Below are 20,648 nucleotides of genomic sequence, written 5' to 3' on the forward strand. Positions count from 1 at the left end.
TAACACCAGGGTCCCCAAACTTTGCAGAGTTAGGCACCAGGTAACTGTGTTTCAAGGTAAGAAAAAGTGGGCGGAGCCACCAACAGCCAATCAGAGTTTACCTATTGACTTTCAATGGGGAAATTCAACCTGCTGCCATTCTCACAGTATTAGCACCAGGGTCCCCAAACTTTTCACAGTTGGTCACTAGGGGACTGCAATTTTAGTTTTGAAAAGTGGGTGGAGCCACCAACAACCAATCAGATTTCACCTATTGATTTTTATTGGTTTGTTGCCAGGCTTCCTAAACTTTGCATAGTCAGACACTGGGTGACTACGCATTTAAGGTTTTTTGTATTTTTGTAAGTGGGTGGAGCCACAAACAGCCAATCAGATTTTACCTATTGACTCTAAATGGGGAAATTCAACCTGCTGCCATTCTCACAGTCTAAACACCAGGGTCCCCAAACTTCTCACAGTTGGTCACTAGAGGACTACAGTTTTAGTTTTGAAAAAGTGGGCGGGGCCACCAGCAGCCAATCAGATTTCACCTATTGAATTTTATTGGTTTGATGCCAGAGTTCGCAAACTTTGCACAGTTAGTCACTGCGTGACTTTGTACTCAAGGTTAGAAAAAGTGGGCGGAGCCACCAAAAGTCAATCACATTTCTTTCATTGTTTTCAGTGGGAAAATATTAACTGCTGCCATTCTCACATGTTTAATGTCAGGGTCCCCAAACTTTGCACAGTTTGTCACTAGGTGACTATGTTCCAAGTTTAGAAAAGTGGGTGGGGCCAACAACAACCAATTAGATATCACCTGTAGACTTCATATGTTTAAATTTAAACTGCGGCCATTCTTTAAATATTAATACTAAGGTCTCTAAACTTTGCAGAGCTAGTCACCTGGTAACTGCAGTTCAAAGTTAGAAAAAGTGGGTGGAGCCAACAACAGCCAATCAGTTTTTACATATTGATTTTCAATGGGAAATGCAACCTGCTGCCATTCTCACAGTATTAACACCAGGGTCACTAGGGAACTGCATTTTTAGGTTTTAAAAAGTGGGTGGAGCCACCAACAGCCAATCAGACTTCACCTATTGAATTTTTTTGGTTTATATTTAAAATGTTGCTTTGCTCACACTATTTATGTCAGGGTTCCCAAACAAGTGGGAGGAGCCACCAACAGCCAATCCATTTCCACCCATTAGATTTCATTGGTTTATATTTAAACTGATGCCATTATTTAAATATTAATTCCAGGGTTGTTAAAGTTTCCAGAGTTAGTCACTGGGTATTTGCCATTCAAAGTTTAAAAAAAGTGGGCGGAGCCACCAACAGCCAATAACATTTCACCTATTTACTTTTAATGGTGAAGTGTAAAATGCTGTCAGCCTCACAATGAATGCCTGAGTCCCCAAAATTTGCAAAGTTGGTCACTGGGGGACTGCAGTTCAAAAATAGGAAAAGTAGGTTGGGCCACTAACAGCCAATCAGATTTCATCCATTGAATTTTATTGGTTTAAATTTAAAATGCTGTCATTCTCACACTATTTATGCCAGGGTGCCCCCTGTTTGCCACTGGGTGACTTCGACTCAAGGTTAGAAAAAGTGGGCAGAACCACCAATCACAATTCACCTATTGACTTTTATTGGTTTAAATTTTAATTGCTGCCGTTCTTTAACTATTAATCCTAGGGTCCCTAAACTTTGCAGAGTTAGTCACTGGGTAACTGCAGTTCCAGGTTAGAAAAAGGGGGTAGAGCCACCAACCACCAATCAGATGTCATTGACTTTTAGTGGGGAAATTTAAGTTGCTGCCATTCAGACACTATTAAAACCAGGGTCCCCAAACTTTGCACAGTGGTTTTTACTGTATAACTGTGGTCCAAGGTTAGAGAAAGTGGACAGAGCCCATTCAGTGACTTCATGTTTTTCAACCCAACATGAAGTTTGTTCTCAAACTTCCCTTTCTAGTTCAAGTCTGTTTTTTCTCATAGACTTCAATAGAGTTTTCATGTGATAAACAGTGAGATCAAGTTTGTAATTGAATTGCAATTGAATTTTGCGCCGCACTCAATGACGTAAAAATAGAAGGTCGCACATGCTAGAACTTGTTGCGGTGGAGGCAAGATGCGGGCCTCCCGGTCGTCCCACTAGACTACCAGGTACTGTTAGACACTGCGATTATTTTCCTTATTGACATCACATGTGCAGGAAATTGTGGGATTTAGATGATGCAGGCTGAAGGCAGGCTGAGGACAGTAGACTATTTTCTTTGAGTCCCATTTTCTTAGAGTTTCAAAGTAGTCAACCAGATCAGCAGGAGAACTAGGCTTAGGTTACTGTTCCAAAACATATTATTACATAAAAAATAAAAAAATATAATTTTTAATTGATGTATATTGCAAAGTTGCAATCATGTTTACTTTTCAAAAAGTTGTGTTTGGGTGGAGTTCCCCTTTAATTAAACCCAATAGGATAGTTTTGCCTCCAATAAGGATTCATTATATTAGGATCAAGTACATGTTACTGTTTTATTATTACAGAGAAAAAGGAAATCAATTTCAAAAATCTGAATTATTTGATTAAAATGGAGTCTATGGGAGGCAGCCTTCCCGTAATTTGGAGCTTTCTGGATAACGGGTTTCCGAATAACGAATCACAAGTTGCTGGACTGCAGTGATTTGCATAATATACAATATTTTGTACTGAAATACAACCAAGACCAACCAAACCTCCTAAGTTTATTGTACAAGTACTTTCATTTCACTGTATTTACTTCAACCTCACTTTACTATACTGTACAAGTACTTCAATTTTACTATATTTATTTTAACTTCACTGTACTTATTTTAACTTCACTGTACATTGTGCTATATTTTATATTTATTGTATTATTGCATTGTTGTCTTTTGCATTTCTGATTAGATGCTAAATCTCATTTCGTTACCCTGTATTTATACATGTGTATTGACAATAAAGTTGAATCTAATCTAATCTAAATTTAATCTAATTTTTCTATCAGTGTCCCAATTTTTCATTTTATCAGGAACCTTACTAAAACTTTCCCACACATATAACTTATAGGTGATATTTTTCTTACACAATATTCTGTCCTTTTTTTTTTAAAAAAAAAAAGAAAAGATCTGTTTATATCCCATTGTTACAAAGAGAAAAATCCTGAAGCATCCTGGGAGTTTTGTAATCGTTATTGCCCCCCCTATATTTGCATAAAATGCACTTTCTCTAGCGATACACAACAGTATCCTGCAGTGGCTTCAGAGAAAATAAAGCATTCAGAGTCTCAGCTGAAGAAAACAAAACAGAAAAGGATGATAAAGCTGTTAAATGTGGGATTATTTTGTGCCACTGGCTGAATGTCTTGTATGAAGTAATTATTAGACAGAGGGGGACTACAGGGTTTATTGCTTTCACTCAGGGATGGGTCAAGCTGGTCACTGGACACTGCTCTGAGGGCGGGAATGTCAGGGTTAGTAGGGGGCAGTTTATCTAGTGAATGGGCCATCTGCTGCTTTTACATTCCTATGATTTACTGGCCTGGGAGAAGCAGAGAAGCAAAGTGGCTTTATCATGAAGTATAAAACAAAAAAGCACCCAAAAGAATAATTGTTTACATCCTACATCTCAGTTACACACAGACAGAAAATAAAATGTGTAAAATTGTGTAAAGACTGGGGAAAAAAATGTAAGTCCAGTGAACACTGAGCAGACTGTCAGCTTTCCTTTTATACACAGGTGGAAGAAAGCAGGTCCTCTTTCGAGTGTCCTTCATGTAGCTTTGTTGACAGACACAGCATCAATCTGAGCAGATATTGCATGGATCACCATGTGGATCACCATGTTTTTCCCCACAATGCAGTATTTTTTCCCAAAATTCAAGTGTCATTGCAGTCACAAGGGGGCAGTGCACTTGGCGCAATTCCACAGTGCCTTACACAAATGCACCCTATTAGCCAAAATTAGCACAACTCATAAATAAGTACTATGCACTCACGCAAGATGATGCAGAAAATGCCTGAGAAGTGGGAACAATATTACTGAATGGCACTTAAAGAAAAAGTAACCCGGACTGAGCATTTTTTGAAGAAGAGGTTATTTTTTAATAATAAAAAAATAACAACCAGAAATTTTATATGTCATAGTAATAAATTTTGATATGAATTTATATCATAGCTGTTAGGTGTAGGATACATAATTTTATACTGCTACATCAGTATTATCCTTACTTATTAGGTTTAGGCTTATCATTTGACCAGAGCCTTCTTAAATGCCTGTACTCACAAGTGTTCCTTCCTATGTTCCCCTGTGGTGCACTCTCCTTCATTCCACCACAGGGTAGTGCAGGAAGGAACATACTCCATTCTTGGTTATGCAGCATGTTGTGTTCCACCTGTGTTCAGTGCTTACAGACACCTGTGTCAGTACAGGCACATAACGAAGAATGTAATGTGTTCCTTCCTGTGCTCCCCTGCCGTGGAACACAGGAGAACACACTGCAGGGGAGTGCAGGAAGGAACGCTCATGAGGATGAGCCCTAAACGTGACCATATACTGGCAGATTTAAGCTACCGATTTGACCCATTCAAACCAAGTTGGCAGCTTATCTGCCTGTTTATGGGGCCCTCTGACAGGCTTATCTAACCGATATCTGGAGAAAAATTGGGCAGATGTCGATCGGGCAGGTTTAAAAATCACGTTAAGATGAAGATTGTGTTATAGTTATCATAGTTATCATAACTTACTAAAGGTGGCCATACATGCACTGATAATATCGTACAAAACCTCGTTTCGTACGATATTCGGTGCGTGTATGGTATGTCGGCGAGTCGACCGATATCGCAGGAAGCTGCTGATATCGGCCAACTCGCCGATCGGACCAGTTTGAAAATTTTGATCGGGCGCCATAGAAGGCGCCTGACCAAAATCTCCCTTCAGCGCTGAATCGGCAGAAGAAGGTAGAAATCCTATTGTTTCTACCTCCTTACCTGCCGATTCAGCCCTGAATGGTGTGTGGCGGATCTGACGATGTTTTATGCAACCGATGGTCGCACGAAACATCGTCAGATCGCCACGTGTATGGCCAGCTTAAAAGGTACAGTTCCAGCATTAAAGATAAAAAGGAAATCAGTCAAAAAAAGTGTAGGAAACGTGAACTAGATTAATCAGGAGATAAGAATTTTAGGAAATGTAACTTTAACAGAAATATGGAAAAGGAAGCAACTAGTAAGGGATAAAAAGTGACGGTAGTGAGGCTAGGGTTTGTCATTTTACCTGAACAGATTAGGGGACAGCAGATATGAACTATGGATCGGCCCACAGTGGATGGGTTCATAGAAGACAGGAAGGTCATGGCAGCTCAGGAGACTGATGTTCTCTGCAGGATGGAGATCGGTTGCATTAACTGCAATGCAAGAAGGCCTTAGAACCAGGCCACCCAGCAGGCTAAGCTCAGTGGGACCATCGGTCATTAATAAGGAGGCAAGCCCTTCAGTAATAGCAGTAAAGCAGGAGGCCCTAGGTTGAAGTAAAGAAGCAGTAAGGCAAGTCAGGAAGAAGTGACTGAAGCACACATGGGGGAAAGGTTTGGGAAACTTAGCCATTATGCATTTGGGGGAGAAGGGGGGAGCAAGACTAACTAGGGGGTAAGAAAGGTGTCTGGGGTATGTTAGAAGGGTCAGGTGGAAAGCAGTGCAACCCAGCCTGAGGCACAGGGGACTAGGCAGGAGAAGGGACAAACAGCACAAGTGTGGAGAGGAGAGCAGATCTTTAAGTTTTAGGTAAAGTGGAACACTAAAGAGGTCTGTCAATTGGCTGGGGGAGATCACGAGGCAGGGCACTTAAAGAAAGGTGAGATGAGGCAAGCAGATGGTGTGAGTGAAGACACAGGAGCATCCTATGTTAGCCAGAACTGGGTCAATGTCAAGGACACAGCAGTCCTTATAGAATACAGTAGAGAAGGAAGATGCCTAGACAGATCAATTTTTAAGAGATGCCACCATTTTCTTTGTTTGCATACAGTATTGCAGTATCCTACTGACACATAAAGAGGCAGTGAGCTCATTTGAATTAAAATATGTTGCAAATGTTTGAAATTAGTGGGATGCCTACATTTACAAAATATAGGTTGTGAGGCATATCTTGGAATTTATCATGTTTTGGCCTTAAAATTCTTAGTATGCTTTTTTGTACTTTTATGGGTTATTGATCTGTACAAGTGAGGAATCCACGGTGACTCAGTGGGTAGCACTTCTGCCTTGTAGCACTGGGGTCCTGAATAAAATGTTGGCTTGGGTTCCGTATGCAAGGGGTATGTATATTCTCCATGTACTTTAGTTTCCTCCCACACCCTTAAAACATACAGGCTAGTAAATTGGTCCTGATAAAATTAACTATAGGGTGAAAGTGATAGGGAACTTAGACTGTTAGCTCCACTGAGGCAGGAGCTAATATAAATGTAATCTTTATAAAAGTGCTACAGAAATGTGTCAGTGCTGTATAAATAGCAAGAAAATAAATAAATCCTCTGTTCCCTAATCCACAGATAAGTTAAACTCCTGTAAATACATGAGCTATTAGCGCTACCTTGTTTTTATACAATGTTTTTGTGTGTTCTCAAGGCCTTTGAGCTAAATGTGCATGAGTTGTTGTCTCCACTGGCATAAATACATCAAAGGAGACAGCCCAGGTAGGACATCGGCCTGTTGTTGGTGCAAAAATGCATACTTTATCCATTCTGCACCAAATTCCACTCTGTGTGCCTGTCAGTGCACCCACAAACAGGGAGAGATAAGGCAGCAGATTGGGTTTTCTCCACTGACTTATTTACACCAGTGGGAAAGCAACCTGTGTAGTCTAAATTTGTCAGGACTACCATACATTTTATTTTATAAAATAATTACTGACTCCAAACTCATTCATATGTTGTAAAGCATGTAAATGCCTTGAATGATGGGAGACCGGGGGATGGAGTCCAAAAACTGGTAGCTATTGGAAAATTCTGGAGGAGTTGACAGGTCTGCATTCTAGCTCTCGCATCTATTAGACAGTAAAAGAATTTTAAATACCTTGGGCATTTCAGTGAACATAAATACAGCATGAAGCCCATGCTTATAATGATAGGAAAAATACAATATAATAGTGATAAAACATGCCTATATAACTTCGAACTTTTGTGCAAGCACATCTGCAATGTATAATTTTAGGAACATTTCTTCTGTGGCACAGAGATGCGGTGCTTGTTTGATTGAGAAGAAAAGGTGCAGGCTGAATAGGATCAGCTAGGGGAAGGATGAATTTGCTTAATGAGATAAGTCAGGAATTCCACCTCCAGGAATATTCTTCTGTAAAGATGCCCCCTGGGTGTCTGTATGCAATGAATGAGAATACTGAAAACAGATGTTCTGTATACTCACTGGTACCAGGGTTAGTCCAGAACTGACAAGAAAGGGAACAAATACTTTTTCCAGAGGCACCCCTGATGTGCCTGAAGCAACGAGTTGGGTGTCAGATTGAATTCAAGATAAATTACTTTCTGTCTTGAAGACTATTAGGATTTGTGGGGGTGCTATGTTACAATGCTTTGTCTCTTTCATTATATTATTAAAACAGTAACACTAAATGCCAGGGAAAAGCTGGACATACATACCTAAATTAAGTATGTCAGTTTGGATGATTTGACAATACTACCTGACCATTTACACATGTATGAAATGTCGGGGGCAGGGAAGCATTTTTAAAGACCCACCAAAGCATTGTGTTGGAGGGTGCATAATGAGTTGAGTAAAGCTGGCCATATACATACAGGTATGGGATCCCTTATATGGAAACCCGTAAACTAGGAAGCTCTAAATTATGGTATGGACTTCTCCAGTAGACTGCATTATAAGCAAATAATTCTAATTTTTAAAATTATTTGATTTTTCTCTGTAACAATAAACCAGTACCTTATGTGACCCTAAATAAAATGAATGAATCCACACTGGTTGCAAAACAATACTATTGGGTTTTTTACTTATTTATTTATATTTTAATTATTTTTAGCAGCCTTAAAGTATGGGTGATCCAAATGGAAAAATACCTTCTCCAGAAAACCCCAGGTCCCAAGCATTCTGTATAATTGATCCTATACCTGCACCAATAATATTTGTTTTGTATGATTATTGATATGAGTATGGAGGCCCATACCAGAGGACTGATATTCAGGTACTATAGGTATGGAAACTATAAGTAAAGAGGAGCCACAGTTGCAATTTACCAAACTGTCAAAACAATAGTAAGCCCTGGGCCCACTGCTTGGATTAGAAAATGTATGGCCACATACTCTTTCATGTACCAGTGTTTTGCAGCAAAATAGACCAAGTGTCACCAGAAACACACATGAAAATATACTGCATGCACTACAGAAAATATATTTATGGTCCCCATAATGCAGAGAAGATGACTTGTATAACAAATTGCACTCCACTGCATTTCCTGGATGGGCCCTCTAGCAGTTGCTCTCCCCCTTCTTGTATGTCCCTATCTGCAAGCAGTATTCCCATATAACTTATGTATGTGTCCTGATATACAGAATTGGCTTATGGACAGATAGGCACTGGAATAAACTGCAATCCTTGGTGACAGAGGTAATCAATGGTAACAAGCAGACAGGGGTGTTTTGTCATTTAGTGGACAAAATGATGTGTGTGTCATAGCTCTTAGCCTTAATGAGACATCAGCAACAATTTTGCAACTTATTCCAAACATGACTACACAACTAATTGTACATGTATGAGATCAGGGTTGGACTGGGCCCCCGGGAAAATACCCGGTGGGCCCCAGAGACCCAGACCCGGCCCTATTGCTGCTTCCTCTGGCCTCAGATGTCCTCCCCTGACACGTTTCACATACACCTTCAGGGGAGGACAGGGGCCCCTGTGGGGGTTGCTTAGGGGTGCGCAGCGGGGGCCCCTGCAGGGAACGCTGCCAGAGGAGGCACCTTGAGGGGTGTGGGGCCCCGGTGGGCCCTGCACCCCTCAGTCCGACCCTGTATGAGATCTATTATCCAGAATGCTCAGGAACTGGGGTTTTCCAGATAAGAGATCTTTCTATAATTTGGATCACCTTACCTTGTGCCATAGCCCTAAGTCTGTATTTCCCTAGCCTGAGGCTGAACTATTAAGCAAACAGACCCTGTCAGCTATGGACCCAAGGAGGTATTGGGGCGGCATCAAACTGATATGTAGTTTCAATATAATTTTATAAAAAATAGGTCATTATAAAAATAAATAAAAATTATACCCAAAGTCAAGGGCCCTAAAATGATTTGTCTTTTGGTTTCAGGCCCTTTAACACAAATAGCATTAAATGCTGCAACCAGATGTAGGTGAAGAGATTTCATCCAACTAAGAGATACATTTATAGGTTGACCAGATCACTTATAAATTCAGGGACATGTCTAAAGAAAAATCCTGCTAGCAGGGCTGAACTGATTGCAGTTTATTTTAAAGGCATTCCGTGCTGCCCTGCAATATGTAATTATTAAACGTGTCCCTGAAAACGACCCATTAGACGTGACCCTACTAATTTGTTTTGTGGTTCTTTTGTGAAGAAGCAGGAGACTTTAAACAATATCCGACTGTATCATTTTTTTAGCTGTAATGCAGCACAGAAGAGTTTGCTGGTCAGTTTAGAAGGGCCCACCTTTTGGAAGGAGCAAATAATCATGCTAATGAAGACGAGAGTAATGAGATTAACTAGCTCTTTTCAGGGCCCGAATAATAGAGCATCTGGAACAAGCATCCTTCCAATGGAAAGGACAATTGGTCGAGTGGGAGGAGCCTGCTCCAACCAAATAGAATAGTGGCTCCTTGTATAGGGTGTGCACTCTAGAACTATACTTTTCTCAACCGGGTGCTGCGGGTGGTAGGGGGAGACTGATCACAGAAAAACAGCAGTGCTTCTTATACCCCCCCCTTAGCTAGAGTCGAGCAGCAAATGCCCAGCACCATGCTCTCCAGCCTGCTCAGCCCATTCCAGGAGCTGGATATGGATACCAACTTATCCAAGGTAATAAAACTCTGCCTACTACTTTTGTGCACTGCATCATGCCGCTTAAACCTATGTGTTAGGCGTTACACCTACTATTGTAAAGACTAATCGCTCCTCGCTTTCGTCTCTGGTGTAGGACTGCAAAGTGCGCACTTCCTGCTAAGAGCGGTCCGGTGGCGTAGGACCGTGTTGCTTGCAGCAATTCTCCCGGGGGGTGGTGGGAACACTTGTGAGGGAACTTGTGTAAAAGTATTATATGAAAACTGCCTGTACCAAGTTCATATTATACATATGAACAATTATAATATTGTTCTCTGCAGAAGTCAAACTTGGTTTCTTTTTTTTTTTTAATTTCACAATGCTCGGTATATTTTTCCGCCTGGAAAATACGTGCAGGTTCGCAAAAATTACATACAGCGGGAGAATGTTCACATTGCAAATATTTCTTGTACTGGTTAGAATTTTGTATACATGCAAGGAGCACATCGTGGTGTAGGTTGCCTGGCACCTTATGGCACGTAGCAACTATTTCCAACTACAGATTCGAATAATTGCTCCGCTGTCCACAGGCATTCCCAGGAGCATGATGGGAAGCGGCTTATGCTGAAAGGGCGTTCCAGCAGTCAGGGCGTCACTTGGGCTGAGTTAGAGGAGCTGGCTGAGTGAAATCGGCCTGTCTAGTTGGGGATTTGTATAGTTAGTTTTTTTGGACAAGGCGAGTTGTACATTGTAGTCCCAAAAGTAGTGACAAGTATTTGTGTGCATATATAGGTGTTTATATTGATAAGACTTTTGCTTATATTAGTTGACTAGTGTATGTGTTATAGGGTGACCAGGTAACTTGAATATTCAGTGGCTTGTCTAATCTGTACATGTTACAGGGCAGCACTGATCACATTGAAAATAAACTGCAATCAGTTCAACCTTGCTAGTTGGATTTTTTTTAGCTGCATCCCAAAATTTTCAAGTGATGTGGTCACAGTAATGTGTTAGTATGCAGGGTTTCTGAGCCTGGCCCAATGTTCTCTCTAAGCTAGTCATTCCCAAGCTGTGGGGCTTGCTCCCAAACAGGGTTTGGACCTGTAGCAGGTGTGGGTCAGAAGGCCAGCTTAGTTAAGAATTAGGGAGAATCTCTCTATACTGGAAAAACATGTTTGATATGTTACAGAAATTCTGCATATTTCTCTGCCTTTCACACAGAGAACAGCGCTGGTAAAGTTAGATATGGACAACATCAAGTGGAACAAGAAAACCCTGATCACACATTTTCTTGCAACAGCCAGACTAGTACTAGCATGGTCTTGGAAATCAACACACCCTCCAGTCTTTACAGAACTTATTAACCTGATAAATGCAACCAACAGACTGGAACATTTCTGCGCTAGAAATAATAATCTACTACATAAATATCATTCTAAATGGTCAAATTGGAATGACAGTCCCTACTCAGATGGTTTTAAGTCCACCCAGTCCCTCCTAACATAAGCTTTGTAAGTTTAGAATGTGTACAACTCTGGCCTAACTAACTAATTGGTTTCTGCTCTTTATATGCCTGTACGCCTACCTACCCAGTGATATCTCGTTCTCTTTCTATAATTTCTTTTTTTCTTTCTATTACTTTATTGGAATTATTGCTCAGGTTAATGAATAATTTGAAAATTTCTTGAGGAATCAACAGGGTTTAGACAGAATTGTTTGTTTTTTTTCTTTTCTAACTTAATACCATTTTCTGTCTTATACTTTTTTACTATTATGTAAGCAAGAACTGAAAATTGCTACAATATATATGCTTTTTGTACTTTTTCTTTTCCCTGATTTTATGATACAGTATTATTGTACTGTTGGAACCTCAAGATCAATAAAAATACTATAAAAAAAAAAGAAGAAAAAATTTAGGTAGAATGAACATTAGTTTTCCTAGACGGCCTTGTTGTGTGTAGTTACTTAGATTAACCTACCTTTTTGCGCATGGAGTTTTCTAAAGTTATACACACATGATTATTTTTGATGACCCAAAAAAAAAATAAAAAAATAGAGAACTGCTGCTTAGTAGGGGAACAAGGATGTATGGGTGTGAGATGAGGCCTCCAAGAGTAAATGACATATATGTTCAGTATGTGTGTGTGTCTGACTTGGGAACCTCCTGTACTGAGTCTACAACTTTTAAATCAGAAGTCACTGCTCAGTAGAGGTTACAATGTAAAAATGTTACAGGGACCATACATTGCTAATTTCTCTGGGACAATGACTGACCTGAGTAATGTATACCCAATGAAAAGTGCTGCAGAATTTGTTGGCAATAGATAGATATTCAATGGATTGCTACCAATTATTGTAGTTTAATACTAATGTGATCCTCCACAGATGGTGTGCTCCTGTTCGCCCTGTCTTGAATAGGCACTGACAAGAACAGGATCATTTAGTTTTCTGTGCTGGCTGATCCCGTGCCCATCAGTGCATACTTAAGACAGCATGGACAGAAATGGGTAGTCTTTCCTCCCTGCATAGATAAAAAGAAAATCAGTGGGCCATTGGCCTTAGGGGGAAGACTTTTGCACTGCAGAATAGTGTCTTCCTGGTTTAGTAGAGCCCAAAGCCCTGTTTAGAAAGAAAGTTTAGCACCATGAAAAAACATGTAACCTCTCCTGTGGGTGGCTGTTTTTCACATTGTAGGAGCCCCAGCTAAGGCAAGCACCTTATTGGATTTATTCCACAGCATTATGCTGTAGAAAACAGAACATTCTGCATGTGCATATCTAATTTAATACTTACACACAAGTTTATTTTCAACCACTGCATTTGTAGCACATTCATATCGCATAAGCATATAAAGTTATACATTTGAGAGAATTTCTCCAGCAGTAAACCTACCCTATCAAAATCTGCCAGATTTTAGGCAAGATATCCGTCAGGTAGGCCTCGCGGGGTTGCCCATACTCAGTCTGAAGGACCAGAATTGGCAGCTGAAATCTGCCTGTGTTTGGCCATCTTTACAGTACTGTGGCATCTCATCTTTTTTAACAATTTTCTCCTTATATGTTGTTTTATTTTATTTGTCACCCATGTTTTTTTCTTTTTGTAGGAATTTATGGCTCTGCTGTCTGAGAAGAGATTTAATGTTATTCCTGCTGAAGAACTGGAGAGTACCTATTCATCTTGCCCTATCAACTTAAACAAAAATGAGAAGAGTAGGGAGAAATTAACAGAATTCAGTGTTGAATCTTTGGAGAGACTATGGACCTGCAACAACCAGCTTTCTGTTCCGAATCCCTTATGTCGCATCCCTTTCCTAGCTGACCGCTCTGTTAGTATGATTGAGGAGAGCAAAAATATCTTTTCTCCACCTAAGCCACTCTCTTCCCGATACAAGACTGAGCTTTGTCGTACTTTCCATGAGATTGGCTCCTGCAAGTATGGATCAAAGTGCCAATTTGCACATGGGTCTGACGAGCTTAGAGGGCTTAACCGACACCCCAAGTACAAGACCGAACTGTGCCGAACTTACCACACTATTGGCTTCTGCCCATATGGATCTCGCTGCCACTTTATCCACAATGCAGAAGAGCAAAGGTTCATTAAGAGTACAAAGGGACAGCGCCCTCCACTTCTGAGGCACAGTATAAGCTGCTCAGGGATCCCTTCTTCCACTTCTTTAGATTCCCTCTTCTCTTCCTCACTCTCCTCCTTTTCTCCAGCTTCTCCCAGCTTTTCCCCATCTGCTTCCATTTTCAGCTCTGGCCCTCCCTCTCCTACACTTAATTTGACGCCTTTCTTTCACCCGGCATCGCCCCCTTCCCCAGGAATACGAAGCCCTATGCCTGTAAGAGAGTTGGCCCAGTTTCCACCTTACAAGAAGTCCGAACCAAGCACTCGGGACTGCTTTTTAGATAAGGAGATCAGTGCTTTGAAGGACTGCTTTTTAGATAAGGAGATCAGTGCTTTGAAAGACTGCAAGGAGAACTGTAGCAATTCCACTGAAGCCAAGCGTCTCCCAATTTTCAGCCGCTTGTCTGATTAATGGGCAAGCTTTATTCAACTTTAAAATATGCACAGAAAATTTAGTTCTGGGCTTCCTTGCAATGCTAAGTGCTCAGTAAACATGCACACAATTATGATATCCCAGTAGGAATGTAATAGGTATCAAGAACAATGTTTTAAAGAAGAGAAAAACTTACTAACGCTGGAAATTGTGTCATAATTCTATGCCAATACAGGACTATGGTATAAGGCTGTATGTTTCTGAGTAAAAGCATCCAATCAAAATGTCATCCTTACAAGCTATGCTATTTGATCTGTGCTAGTGACAAGCAAGGCACCAGGATCACAGACTGTGGCTATAAATGTTTGACATTATTAACCAAGCAAAAATTGATGTTGGGAACAAATACTTAGCAATCTGGATATCTTGACTTTGGGAGTGAAAAGATCTGTACACTGTAACTTGGTAGTAATTTTCTAGGCTTTGTTTGGTACAAAGCAGGACTAATTCACTGAAGTGTATTTTGCCAGTGTTAAGCCCTGTATTTAGTTTTCATGGCTTTTATGTGTCAATTAATGCAACCTCAAAATATGGTTGCATTTATTTAAAACATATTGTTTTAATGTTCTATGAGCAAGGCACAATAATTGGGGGAATTGTTAAAGAGAAATACCTTTCCCTGCTGCCGAAGTACAGTATGCAGTTTTACAGCCTTTATCACCTTTGTGTGCTCTCATAGGTAGAGCTCTAGAAATGTGCAAACGCATACAGCTCTTTCACTGATAGAGCCTAAGGATAGTAGCAATCCCCATGTATTTTGTCTATCACATTTTTCCAAACTCAAAATCCCCATTGCTGCTTATGGGGATTGAGTTAGCACCAATTATTTGCAGTTTTCACTTAATTTTCATTACAATTGGTGATATTAGGAATGATAACACCAAATTTTGAGTGTAGTAAGTATTGTGGTCAGGTATAATTTTCAGTCACTACATGTGGCTGTTTTAGGCCAATGACACACTGCATGATTTGATCACTGCTGTTCTCTAGGGCAGAACTGTAGAAGTCATGCCTTTCTCTGTGAAATTTGCTGCCCATTCCAAAGTTTTTTACCACCATAATTTTCTCTGAGGGGATAATGACAATTAAAATGATTGGTGTACCTTGGGACCTATGGAATAAGATTGAAGGTTGATAACTTCTTTTTTTATTTCTTAATTGGATCATGGCTGCAAAAGATTAAGTGATAGGATCAAGTAATCCAATTTCCTTGCAAGATGCCTTGAGCCACTATGCACCCCCCTTGCTAATATATCTGTTACCACAAAATCAGACCAGCGAGCAGCAATACAGTAATGACAAGGACAGACGGGGCGATTAGTCACATGTTTAAGAACGAAGGTAGCATTGCTGCAATTAGTCGGCGTGACTAATCACCCTGTCTGTCTTCGCACTAAGTTGTCTTAATATGTAGAAACTCGTAAATTCCTAAAGACTTGCATTTTCCATTTTTAAAAAAAGACCTAGTTTTCCTAACTGAACTTTGACCAAATGTTGACAGCAGTTCATCAATCCAGTATCTGGAAGAGTAAATTGGCTTTTATACTGCAACATAAATTGTTGGGTCACTTTTATTTTTTTTCTCGCTACGCCCCAAACAAATTCACATCTTATTTAAGTCTATATTAATTAAAGCTGTTGTGTGGCATTTATCTACTTTTTGACAGAGTTCTGCCTCTATTGTTCTTTTGGTGCTAAAAATGTTTGACACTGCTACCTCCCTCTGCATAGTAAGGGTGAAGACACATGGAGCTACTAGTAGCAGCTACTTTTTCACGGCTACTAAACGCCAAAAAATCCCCTGCCATAGACAATACTGAGAACTGCCTCTGCTAAAACGCATATTGAGACTGTTATCAGTAATTCATCAGCATTGTCTATTTTAGTAGCTGCTACTAGTAGCTCCATGTGTCTTCACCCTTAGGGTAAAGACACACACAGCTACTTGTAGCAGCTACTTGTCACGGCTACTAAAAGACAATGCTGATCATTTACTGATAATTGTCCCTACGTGTGTTTAGCAGAGGCAATTCTCAGTATCTGTGTCTTCACCCTTAGGGACATAGTGCAGATCTGCCAAATCTTAACAATTATTTGGTGCACAAATTCAGATTTATTTATTTTTGTAATACATGTTTTGTAAGCATTTTCTGCTGAAAGCCTCCTGAATAGAAAAGTGGTGCTCCAGGAGTGGTCGCGAGGATGCTTCTACTGGTGATAAATGAAGATGATTTGTATGGTAGCTAAATTGGTCAGTGGTGAATTTTATTGTAGAAGCCTTGTGATTGGCCACATAAAGTGCCTATGTTGATAAGGAGTCCTGGGTAGGTCGGTAAGCGTTATACTCTGTGATGATGCACAGAAGTAAAATACTATGCATAGTTTTATCTCACTCTGCCTTTTTGTTCTTAGGGGATTTTGGGGTCTATCAAGTAAGAGGGATTTTCTTAATCAAAAGATTATTTGGCTATAAATGCTATATATTATCTAATAGTAAAACTGTTCTACAGTTTAAGAAATGTTGGTTGTAGTTTTAGTAAATTTGTATCACTGTTCAGACTGTACCAGTTGAATGAATGTTTTATGTGTTACAACCCTTGTGTGTTTGGTTTATATTTGTATGTCTATCTGCATTTTTCTGGGTACAGGTATAATATACAGCAAATACTTATATGGGAGTTATATGGGAGAGTTGGAAGCGGAGCAGACCAGTCAGTAGATCCACTACAGAATTATACTGCCCGTTCACTCTTTTTGTCATTGTAGTGGCATTTGTACATTTAAAGTTTATTGTTGTTCTGGGATATTAACAGGAAAACTATGGAAATTCCGAGCATATTGAAGTATCACTCCAGTAACTGGCAATTAGTAGTGTTGTCCTAAAGGCTCATCTTAAGGCCTCACTTCCTAATTGGTCAACAAACAATATGATGCTAACTTTTCAGATATTAACTCTTGTGTAGCTTTACTGGGTATCTGGTAGATTTTTTGTTTTTAAAAGTGCATAATACCAAAGGCTCTTCCCATGCACTTTCACATTATCAACTTGTGTCCCTGGTTTAATGTTAACATTGAAACATCAGTACTGTACTTGTATGAGTAGTTACTGATTTGCATTTGTTTAGGCAAAATTTTCTTGCTAAATGGGTCAACTGAGTGTTCTGCAGTTATATTACAGAGCCCAAGGTTAGTAAAGTGGATGCGTGGGATATAAGCAAGCTATAAACTTAACTGTTATGGGATATTCTAGTTTTAGGCCTGTAGTCATGTTGTCTGTTCATTACAAAAATCAAATATATAGGCACAAATAATATTCAGACAAGTGTATTATTGCTTTATCCTTTTTTGTTGGGAATATTTTTTACATCTAGAACTTTTATTTATTTTGTGCATTTTTTTTTTTTAAATTGAAGTGCTTTATGTTTTGCAGTTTTGTTTTGTTTTTTTAATTAGAACCATAATTTATTTTTTACCATTCTTGTGGTTGTTTGCACCTGTTAATTATTTGATTTAATTTAAAAATGTTAATGCAAATGTTTTTGTTCTCATTAAATTTGCCTTTGATTGACCAAGAACTCAGCCTCTTTTCTCTTGTGTTTTCCCACCTTTGAACAAAGGGACTTCAAACGTGCAGAATCAATTTGTGATGCAAATATCATCTTAAATAAATGTGTTGATTCAGAGAATCAGGAAAGTGCTGTTAAAGGAGAACTAAATCCTAAAAAGAAAGATGACTAGAAATGCCTTAATAAACTGAACTTACTACACCAGCCTAAAGGTTCAACATCTCTATAACAACAACTATACAGGTTTTCAAAGTCAAAAGGAACCATTCAATACAGAAGTAAAATGCCTGGGTGCTTTTTTAGTGGCAATAGTGAGTAAATAAAAACACAGCACGGTTCTTGCATATAACGGCAAGTATTGCCTTGTTCACTGTTACCATTGATCACAAAATGTGGCCTTGCGCAGGGATTGGCCGTTATAAAATGGTAATTTATTTCTAAAAAATATTTACTTTATTTTTTTTACAGCTGCCCCCCCCCCCCCCCATCCTATTTTTACTCTGAAACCTGTTTGTTAAATTATTGAATTTTTCTGGTTCTTCTAAATAATTGTAAAGTGCTGCATAACTTGGTGGCACTATATAAATAAGCTAAGATGTTGCACTGATCACAGCAGAAAGAAGTGCCCACATATGTACTTGTTGGCTGTTTTGTCAATTCATCCAAAATCAGGTTTATTTAAGGCCATCACTTTCAGCTTTCCTTCATTTTCATTCAAATAGATATTGAAAGTATGCTTAGGATCATTATACTGTTGCATCATGAAGGGCTGTCCAATTATTTGCACACCAGACACACGTGGGCTTAATTATTGACACTGGCCAAATTTTCCCATGGGCAGTAACCCATAGCAACCAATCAGTGGTTGGGTTTTTCCAGTCAGCTGCAGGCAGAACAATGAATGAAACAATTTGGTTGCCATGAGTTACTGCCCACGGGCATATTTGTCCAGTGTTGATAAATGACACCCACTACTATCATGCAGAACTCCAGTCACTATATGTAGAGAGTCCGGTTAACAGAGGTTTTCAGACTGCTAAATGACCCTTCAGTCCTGCTTCTTGAAGTTTTTTCTGCACTGTTTAAAGGGGCCACTTTCTTAGTTTGCATTCATGCAGCTGTGCATTGAGCATCAAGCTAGTGGCCCTTGTGTTACCCGACCTTATTGTTAATATACATTAAAGGGATTCTGTCATGATGTTATAAATTACACCGTTTACATAGCAAATTCACTCTACCATTTAAATTTTTTATTCCTGAGCCAACAAATGTACACATTAAAACTGCTGATAACCTGTTGTTTCTCCTACTCCCGTGTATCTGGAGGAGTCCCAAGCGGGGCTTGGATTTCTTACTATTGAGTGCTATTCTGGTATCTACTGGGAGCTGCTATCTTGCTACCTTACCTGGGAGGGGGTGATATAACTTGCAGCACAGCAGAAGTTTAACTGAGGTTTATCAGAGTACATGTCACATGGCTGTGGCACCCTGGGAAATGAAAAATATGACTAGCCCCATGTGAAATTTCAAAACTAAATTTTCAAAAATGTGTTTTTGAAAAACAGATTTTGATGTAGGATTCTGCTGGAGAAGCTCTATTAACTGATAACTGTTAGCATGTTTTCCCATGACAGTTTTCCCTTTAACAATTGGAATTCTTCCCTGGTTTATGATGCTGTTCTATAGTGTAAGCCACATTGTTAACATGTATTTATAAAGCACCAACATGTTCTGCAGTGCTGTAGAATAATGGGTGTATACAATAAGCATACAGATTACATACAAAAAAAAACCCCGAATATACATGAGATGAAGAGGGCCCTGCCCACAATAATTTATGATCTAAATGGAGAAGGGGTATATGACATTTTGAATTAGATTGTTTAGTATAAAATGAATTAAAATATATATCCCAGTTGACATATACATACTCCTTATGTTGAAATGTTTTGGCTGGTATTGTACCGGAGCTGATGGCAGTTTCATCTGTATAATTAAAATAATCCCAATCTAGACTGCCTTTGGTTCCCTACTATTTAGTGACAGGCTGGCTAAGTTTTCAAATGATTGAGTAAGCCAAGTCTAAAACATAGATATTTAGCAATAACATGGATATTAACACCCAATCAATGCTCTTTAGAATCTAAGAATATTTCCATGTGAGAAAGATGGTACTTGTGGCAAGGTGTTACAAATAGTAGTGGAAGCAGTGCAGAATTCTTTATAAATCATACAAGAATTCTGTTAGGTTTTCCACATGAACTTGAAGGTTCCCATTTTTTTATGTATTCATGGTCCAAAGTGCTTAGGGTACCACCAGGTCTGGACTGAGATTTAAAATAGACCCTGGCTTAAACAGCCCTCCCCTAAAAGCCCAATAAATAGGGTCTGCTTACAGCAGCCTCTACAGATCGCCAGTCCAGGCCTGGGTACCACAGATATCTTTTGTTACATGTCCCCTATAGGAGTGCTTAAAACAATGGATGTCTAAATCCGCATTGTATAGAGCGTTGAATTTTCAGTACTTTTTGTGTGGCAAATAAGGATACAAATTTTTTAGTTTTTAAATTAATTTCAATTTTGTTATCGTCTTTCCACCTTCAAATAAAAATGCTATACTGTATATTTGAGGGAAATAGTTGGTTCAAACAAATATTTAAAGCAATTTATGAGGCAAGCTCTTATTTATTTGCAGTGCAGTGTATTAAATGAATAAATCCTACAGATTTTATACTTTAGTACACTTGCGAGCTAAGGGGAAAACACAATTGGCAACTTCCAGCTTAAACTACTTGAATAAAACTAATAGGATGTCTGATTAAGTTTATAGCCAAGAGATTCATTTGTTCAAAATGTGGCAATATCACCCAAACACAGTGATATCTTCAAATACATGCACCACTAAATTATGTTATCCATCAGTAGCCAAGTGGTCCAAAACCTCGTGCACCTCTTTTCATTACCTATACTTTACTGAATTGGCACTGAGAATGTATTTCTGCCATGTGGCT

The 20,648-nt window shown here is 39.3% G+C and overlaps 1 protein-coding gene across 2 annotated transcripts; it reads left to right on the plus strand.

The window, feature by feature from the left end:
• Positions 1 to 9,792: 9,792 nt before the first annotated feature.
• On the plus strand, positions 9,793 to 15,653 carry LOC734009 (novel zinc finger C-x8-C-x5-C-x3-H type (and similar) protein). Of its 2 annotated transcripts, NM_001045709.1 has the most exons (3): positions 9,886 to 10,050; positions 13,115 to 13,444; positions 13,559 to 14,191. In NM_001045709.1, the coding sequence occupies exons 1-3, from the start codon at positions 9,979 to 9,981 to the stop codon at positions 14,048 to 14,050; spliced, it is 894 nt and encodes a 297-aa protein (NP_001039174.1). In that variant the 5' UTR covers positions 9,886 to 9,978; the 3' UTR covers positions 14,051 to 14,191. The 2 variants fall into 2 exon arrangements, with proteins under 2 accessions (XP_012824016.2, NP_001039174.1); XM_012968562.3 differs by having other exon boundaries at positions 9,793 to 10,050; positions 13,115 to 15,653.
• Positions 15,654 to 20,648: the final 4,995 nt, after the last annotated feature.

Source organism: Xenopus tropicalis, chromosome 8 (assembly GCF_000004195.4).
Source record: "Xenopus tropicalis strain Nigerian chromosome 8, UCB_Xtro_10.0, whole genome shotgun sequence".
NCBI lineage: Eukaryota > Metazoa > Chordata > Amphibia > Anura > Pipidae > Xenopus > Xenopus tropicalis.

What these genes read in the sequence shown, in the direction of transcription:
- LOC734009 (XM_012968562.3), top strand. Translation starts at nt 9,979, where the DNA reads ATGCCCAGCACCATGCTCTCCAGCCTGCTCAGCCCATTCCAGGAGCTG. An exon ending in TGGATACCAACTTATCCAAG is followed by an intron (nt 10,051 to 13,114) that starts GTAATAAAACTC and finishes TTCTTTTTGTAG; the next exon opens with GAATTTATGGCTCTGCTGTC.